The sequence below is a fragment of the Sorex araneus genome, chromosome X (assembly GCF_027595985.1).
Source record: "Sorex araneus isolate mSorAra2 chromosome X, mSorAra2.pri, whole genome shotgun sequence".
In the NCBI taxonomy this organism is placed as follows: domain Eukaryota; kingdom Metazoa; phylum Chordata; class Mammalia; order Eulipotyphla; family Soricidae; genus Sorex; species Sorex araneus.
Window position 1 is genome coordinate 188923658 of NC_073313.1, and position 8302 is coordinate 188931959.

At 42.9% G+C, this 8302-nt stretch overlaps 1 protein-coding gene across 4 annotated transcripts in view; it reads right to left on the bottom strand.

The window, feature by feature from the left end:
* The window catches only part of IWS1 (interacts with SUPT6H, CTD assembly factor 1), a 34026-nt gene extending 27327 nt beyond the window's left edge, over nt 1-6699 (bottom strand). The window contains exons 1-2 of one of the 4 annotated variants that reach the window (XM_055122303.1): nt 6389-6697; nt 4147-4262 (exon numbers count right to left, since the gene is read on the bottom strand). In XM_055122303.1, the coding sequence (XP_054978278.1) occupies nt 4147-4262; nt 6389-6422 (150 nt within the window). In that variant the 5' untranslated portion in view covers nt 6423-6697. Of the gene's footprint in view, nt 1-4146; nt 4263-6388 lie in introns of all 4 variants that reach the window. The other 3 variants (XM_004608125.2, XM_055122302.1, XM_055122304.1) reach the window with 3 other exon arrangements.
* Between the last annotated feature and the right edge of the window lie 1603 nt (nt 6700-8302).

Sequence of the window (8302 nt, forward strand, 5' to 3'; positions counted from 1 at the left end):
GTTGCATTTTTATAAGCAAAGAAAGAACTGCAAGAGTAAGAAATAAAAAAGATAAGTCCATTTAAAATTGTGTTAAAAACATTAAGCACCTAGGAATCAATATTAAGATGTATTAAACCATACATCAAAAATCTAAAGATGCACATGATAGCAGGAATGTAAATGTTATTTCGTGTTTGTAGATGGGAAGTAACAACCTTGTCAAAATTATTATTTGGGCAGTGAGGGTAGATAATCACACCTTGGTTGTGTTCCAGACTCTAGGGTCACATTTCATGAGCTTGGGGGCCTCTGGAGCTGCAGTAGGACTATTAGCAACATGTCAGGCATGCAACCTAACCCGTACACTTCACATACGATTTTTTTGAAACTAAAAAAAAAAAAAAAATCTTTTTTTTTTTTTGCTTTTTGGGTCACACCTGGCTCTGTGCTCAGGAATTACCCCTGGTGCTGCTCAGGAAACCATATGGGATGCTGGGAATCGAACCCGGGTCGGCCACGTGCAAGGCAAACACCCTATCCGTTGTGCTATCTTTCCAGCCCCCCTTCCCCAATTTTTTTTTTTTTTAATTAAACCACTGTGAGATATACAGTTAAGAGTTGTCCATGACTGGGTTTTGGTCATACACTGTTCCAATACCCATCCCTTCACCAATATACATATCCCACCACTGTACAGATCAGTGTGTTAAGGCCAAAAAAAAAAAAAAAATTAAAAAATCCACCATGCAAAAAATATTTAAAATGTTTCTTTTCATGAAAACAGGATAAGAACTTCTGATCACTGGAATTGTATAATAATAAAACTTCATCCTAAGTCACTAAATTTGTGAAGAGGTTATGGCAGCAGTCAGAAACTAAAACACATCATCTTTTTGGTTTGGGATCTGTAATCTGCATTTCTCTAATTTAGCTGTATTCATTTCACAATGTGCTGGGATCTAGAAAATATTTTCCATGAAAAAATAATTGTAAATTCCCACTTGGAAGTCATTTTAAATAGGCAAAGAGCATTATTACAGAACTTAATACTTAATAAGGTTACAAATGGCATTCTCAAACTATATTAGTTTAGTAAATTAGGACAATCATCTTGTAGAGGAGTAAGTCTTAAAACGTGCTGACTTTTTCATTCTGGTAAATTTCTAAGAAAACAAGGACAAATATTTTGCATAGTTATTTTCAGCAACTTCATCTATAAAAGCTGAAAAAAAAGGTTAAATAGGTAACTTGTGTGTATCCAAGTTATAGAATATTATGTAATTATTAAAAAAAATTATGCTTAGTGGGGCCAGAATGATAGCACAGAGGGTAGGGCATTTGCCTCACACACGGCTGACCTGGGTTCGATCCCCGGCACCCCATATGGTCCCCCAGGCACCACCAGGAGTGATTCCTGAGTGCAGAGCCAGGAGTAACATCTGAGCATTGCTGGGTGTGACTCAAAAGCCAAAAAAAAAAAATGCTTAGTAATGAGCTGAAGAGACAGGATAGAGGTTAAGGCACTTGTCTTGCATCCAACTGACCCAGTTACTAATTTCTGGCACTACATAGGATCCTGAGCACTGCCAGGGGTTGCTCCTGAGCACTGAGCAAGAAACATCCTGTGGCCACTGCTAGGGGTTCCCATCTCCCTACAGTTATGCTAAGGGAGACTAATGACATATGCTAAGATACTAAAATAATTTTAAGTGAAAAGCGTATGCTATTTTTCTTTAAATATTTTCCAAATTTTCAGTAACATGCATATTCAGAATACACATTACAAAAAAGCAATTGAAGATGCTTAAAGTGTATATTGCACTTTAAATTGAATTATGAGCTCATGAGTCAATTGAGGCCGTTTTCCAAAATGCATACTTCAGATATTATATAAATAATTATGTAAGTGTTGTTATTAGGTAATTTCTACCTATCAAATATATTAATTTGAATTCAGTCCAAATGTTTAAGAACACACAAAAACTATGACCTAAAATAACTAAAAGATATGCCTTTTTTTCCAGTGATGCCTCTGATCTTGCCCACCCCAAAACTCCACTTAGTTATACTTGGTTTTCTTGGAAAACATCAAGCACACCCCCACCTTATGATCTTTGCCTGGAGACATTCTTCTATATAGTCACATGACTATTCCCTCACTTTCTTTCACACCAATTCAAATGTTACCCACTTAAAGTCTACATGTACCTATTTAATAACTTCTTTCTCTACAGCATTTATCATCTGCGAATACACTGTAACAAAAAAATGTATGATACTGATGCTTTTCCCACTAGAAAGTAATTCCAAACAGAATAATTTCAGGTAATTTCCTTGTTCGTCTCCATTCATCCTAGCCCTGAGATTGATGAATGGAGATGTTACTGGCGCCAGCTTGAGCAAATCAATTATCAACAGGATTACAGTGATACAGTGATTTCCTTGTTATCACTGACATAAGCTGGACAAAACAGGTGCCCGATAGGTATTTGTTGTATACTATATATCCCTCCATCCCTCTCAAAGAGCCCAGCAAGCTACCCGTGGCATATTCGATATGCCAAAAACACAAGTCTCACAATGGAGACCTTACTGGTGCCCGCTCGAGCAAATCTATTATCAATGGGATTACAGTGATACAGTGATTTCCTTGCTATCACTAACTTAAGTTGGACAAAACAGGAGTTCGATAAATATTTGTTGTGTACTATATATCCCTCCATCCCTCTCAGAGAGCCCGGCAAGCTACCCGTGGCATATTCGATATGCCAAAAACACAAGTCTCACCATAGAGACGTTACTGGTGCCCGCTCAAGCAAACTGATGAGCAACGGGATGACAGAGATACAGTGATACTATATATGACTATGTTAATATGTCAAAACATAAGTAAGAAGCTGATCCACTTTAAGCTGGACAATTTTTCTGTGCATGAATAATCAAGCAAAATAACAGCATGTAAAGTTCTTAAAAGAAAATCTACCCATTTTATCATTTATTTTGTATGTGCATCAGTTTGTGCTTACCAAAAACTCAGAGCTGACTTACTAAAAAAAAAAAAAAAAGTCCAATTGTGGATGGGAAGAGACAGATGAGAAGCAACAGGGGCCAGGGGCCAAAGGAGCTGTTAAGGAATGACAGAGCTAAATATCCAAAACAGAGTAACAACACTGAAATCATGAGACCTAAACTTTAGTCACTGAACTTGGAAAGATACCTGTCAAGATGGCAGGCTGGGATAGTGGGGTACGGGAGAGAACCAGGGAACCGAGGTGGCAGGAACTTGGAATCGGTGGTGGATCGGTGCTAGAACATTCTTATGTCTAAAGCCCAATCATGAATATTTGTAAATCACAGTACTTTAGTAAAATTTTAAAACCTTTTAAATGTCCCATTTTTTTTGTTAATAATTATTTTGTTAATACTACTAATACGGACTAAATAAGGAGGGGAGCAAATCAAATTATTTGTTACTAGATCAAACATACTCAAATAATGAATATAAGACTCAATACTAATCTATATCAATGAGTAAGGAAAACTTCAAAAATTACATTTGGTTTGTTAACATACAATAATACAAACATGAACAGTTGAGACTGAGAAAGCCAAATCTTGCTAGGATTTGGTAATCCCCCCTTTTATATTCAGTATAAATATAAAATGACATGGGGGGCCAGAGCAATAGTAAATGCTCCCCTTTGCATGCAACCGACCAAGGTTTGATCCCAGGCACTGCATATGATCCCCTAAGCACCTCCAAGTGTGACTGATCCCTGAGCAGAGCCAAGAGTAAGCCCCGTGGCCCCTAAACAAAGCCCCCTTCGGATGGGTCTTCAGCTGGCAAATGCCTGCTACTCAGTAAGATATCTCTTTGAGAATGGGAAAATTAAGTTAAATATAGAAGTCTGACTTATTTTTCTGAATCAGTATGAGGTTGAAGGTCAATATCTGAACTGAGATCCAATCAGAATTCCTATCCTTGTGGTTTTATAAGCAACCAGACTATCCCTATTTATTTTTAAAGTAACGTTCTACTGCTTATAAACATTTATTCTGAAAGTTTGAAGTCTAAATCTCATGATAGCACCTCTGCAACTCCTAAATAAAACAGGTCTCAGAATGCAAGGGAAAAGCCTCCCCCAAATGTTGTTTAGTGAATACCTCTGAATGACGTTCTACACTTCCAGTGTCTGATCCAGAGTGCTGCTCATTTACATCATCCTCAACGTCTGACCCTGAATCCCGTTCATCCTGTACTGGGGTAGCGCCACCATCATCTGCTCAAAAATAAAACAAAGACCCACTTAAGGTGTAGGATGGAGGATATCTACAGCTGAAATGAACATAGTCAATCAAGAATAATTTAAGAGCAAATGTTACCACTCGTGAAGTATAATGATGTTAATGTTGTGAATTAAGAACACAGTATATTTCTAAAATAAATACCAACAATTATAACATGTATTGTGACATGTCATAGCAAAAATACATCATCAAAGTAATGTGAAGCTTAAGATACTTAAGGACCCAGTCAACAATCTATAAATAACTAAGGGTTCTTTAACTATCTCAACTCTGTTAAAAACTGAGCCTAATCTCTCCACAGCATTCACCACCTACTAGTTTACCACAATTTCCAAGTTTCTTTGTTTAACATGGGTCTTCCTTCATCTAAATGAAAATGCCTAATATACAGAGATTTTTTTGGCTCACTGCTGAATCCAGAGAGCCTAGAATATTGCCCAGCAAATGATGTATGTGCAGTAATATTAATGAATAAAGAGCACGAGAAAACTCCAGTCTAGGAGTATGGTTAAAGCACATACCATTACAAAATTGCAAAATGATGAGTTGCTCCCCACCTTTAACCAATACTTGAAAGATATAAAGGGTGTGGGAAGGACAGGGGAAGAACTAACTGGCCAGATATTCAAGTTAGTAAAACAAAACCACCCCCAAAACGAAACAACAAAACAGCAGTCAACTACAGGTAAACCAAAAGGATGTGTATGAATGAAATTACTATCACACTAATGAACTACTGAGCTTAGGAGTGAATATTTAGCCGCAAATTAGAGTAATTCTGAAGTGTAACATATAAGCTACAATACTGAGTATTGGAGCACAGAGCTCCGAAGAAGCTGAAATACTACCTTGAGCGCCATAGAAAAATCATTGCAGAATGCCTGAAAAAATGACACGATAGCATAAATTAGGTAAAACGGAAGAAAATGTAAAAGGATTAAAAAAAATTGGAGAACTGCTTCTTTTTTTCTGGTCTCCTAGCCCTTAGCCTATACATACACGCCATCGTCTATAACTAGTCTTAGAGAGTCTCTGATAGTACTACAGGAAACACTTTAGGCACACTAGCTGGGGCAGCTTAAGTGCATACTTAGAAAAGCATTTACAAGTCTCTCAGCTGTCAGAGAGTAAAGGAATGGAAGTGAGCTCAGAAGGGAAGGTGACTCTTGGACAACCCTCTAAGTGTTTGGCTCGAGAATACCCTGTGGAACGAGGACACAAGGGAAAGCAAAGTCAACATAACGTGTAGGTCTAGGGCCTCCTTTTGTCCAAACTCCGGAACTGGCAGTATTTAGCTGGCAGTATTTAGCGGAGTTGGGGAGGGAGGGAAGGAGGGAGGAAGGGAGGGAGGAGGGGGGTGTCCCAGAAAGAACTTTCTTAACTGGAAAAGAAGACCATGTTTTAACGAGGAAAAAGAAGGCAGATCTCCAAGAAAGGAAAAGGCACAAAATAGCCCCTAAGTGCCAGAAGGATACGCTCAATAGTGTCCACAAGTCAAACGGGGGTGGGGTGGGGTGGGGGCCGGGTCACACCCCAGTAGAGAATCAAGTCGCCCCTAGCACGGAACGTCCAAGTCTAGGCAAAGATCCTGCAGCACGGCGCCCACCTCCAACCCATCTCAAACGATTCTCAAAGGAAACGTTTAATTCAACTCCTGAAAAGGGGCAAAAAAGAAAAAAAAAAATTCTGCATCCGCAGGGACACCTTCCCTAGAGCATTACACACCACACACACACACTCACACACACACACACACACACACGTCCAAGCGGCTTCCCGGTTTCAGCAGAAACCTCTGCCCGTGGCAGAAGACGTCTTTCTTGCCCGAATCCCCCCCAGCCCCTCTCCATGGTTCTATCTTGGGACTAGGTGGAGAGGGGGCTGAATCTCGTCTCTGTAGCCGGTTCAGGATCTAAGCTTAGTGCCCCGACTCCCACCCCCACCCCCACCGGTCCAGTCCCAGGAGGGACCGTCCCGGAGGTGGAGGTGGAGGTGGAGGCGGGGGGCTCCTTCCCCTCCTGCCCCGCTGGGGTGCCAGGCAAGCCCCGCCGAACCCCGCGCTCCGCCCCGCAGCCCTGGCCCTCGGAGCCGGCCCCACCTGACTGGTCGCCGCAGTAGTATTCCGAGTCCATGGCAGGCGGGATCAACGCGGGGAGTGTCCGCAGCCCGCGCCGCCCCCAGCACCTCCTGCCCGGAGATGGGACTCCGGACGGCGCGGCCCGGGACTCAGAGCTTCCCTCTCGGCTCGGGGTGGGGGGTGGGTGTGGGAGGGGGTTGGAGGCTGCAGACAAATAGGTCACGCAGCGACGGCACCTGCGAATCCCTTGACCTCAAAGCCGCTGCGGGAGAGGCAGTCCCCGGCCGGCGGGCAGGCGTGCAGCTCGGCGCTTGACTTCCCAGAAGCACCTCTGGGGCCAAAATGGCGTCTGCCCACGGCCCTCAAAGGGCGCTAACGCGCAGGCGCCGTCCTCGGTCACCTGGCCAATGGCAAGGCCGGATGGGACTCGCGCACTGCACGATGGGAAAGGAGCCTGCTGGGAAAGTGGGGCGGGCGCCCCGGCCTCCGTTACAGGTCGTGCCGCTGAGGGGAGCCTGGTCCGGTTGCCATCGCAGCGCCGACAGGGTGACTTCTTGGTTATGCGGCCTCGCCTTAGCTGCGTGATTCCCGGGTCACTCTTCCGGAAAGTGAAGACCTGCTGGAATTCTTTGGTTTAATTTATTTTTTTATTCAGGCGCCCGGTTACCTACGGTCCCGTCATGCAGCGAGGGGCTCGATTCCCGCCCTTGGCCCCGGGGAGGAAGTGGCGCGTCGCTCTCTGGGACTTGTAGGACGGCGCCAGTGGCACGGCCACCGCTTTGGCTTGAGTCAAAGACCGTCCTTTCTCGGCGTTTTCCTTCTTCATTTTTTTTTTTTTTTAAACTAGCGACGCTGTTGCCGTCTTAGCGAGCCATTCGTTCAACAGCAAGAGGTGCAAGAATTTTGCCTCCGGAAAAGCCCCGGGTGACACTTTGAGGAGCGTGACATTATTTCCCTGAGGTCTAAGCTGCGGGTAAAGAGAAGTGGACCAGAAACAACCCCACCGATTAAGAGTTCTCAGAAAGGCGCTCAGGAAAGAGCTACTTTTTTTTTTTTTTAATATGAGTCACGCAAAACGTACCTTTCCGTTCTTTTTCTTGACTCCCGTAAGACTAGCACATGTTGTTTATCGGTGACAGATTTTGGGCTGCCTGGGAGGTTCTTGGAGGACCCCCTGCGGTGTCAGGGCCCAGCAGGCAAGGAAACACCTTGATCAGAGTGAGAAAATAGTTCCCCATGTGCTTTGCTGCAATTTATGTGGAACTGGAAGGTTATTCTGAGTGAAATTAGCCAGAGGGAGAAAGGCAAGCACCACATGATGCCACTCATCCGGGATACATGGGGAAACAAAATAAGGAAGTAGGTTAATACCAGTTGACAACAAATTTTTGGTACTGCAATACAAACAGAATTCCAGATTGGATGGGGGTGTATGTAGTGGGGGTGGACTAGGCAGACTGGCTGTGATACAGGGGCATGAGTGGGAAATCCTGGACACTTCCATCTTGGTAAAATGAGATAACTGTACACCAAGACCGTAAATATCAATATTATTGTAAATACATTATAATAGCAATTATAAAAATTTATGTGTATTCAGGAAGTCAATTTTGTTAGGACAAACCTTTCAAATAACAAAGAATTTGGTTAAAGCAGTGTGCTTGCCAGTACAATTACAGCTCCAAAAGATTCTCAAAGCTTCTTCCTTCTGGCTGCCCCTCAGGACCCCTAACTGAAAAACATTGGAGCAGCACAGATAACTTTTCTGGGCAGTATTTTAAAGATTTTTGTCTCCCTGATTCCCAAGTCCATTCCAACCTTTACACAGTTGATACTATTTTATGGAAAGGAGAGTCCATTTTCCCCACCTAGGATATGAAAGACAGAGAAGAGATAGTTGGCTTTATTGCAGAATAGAACTCTCCCTTGACTGCT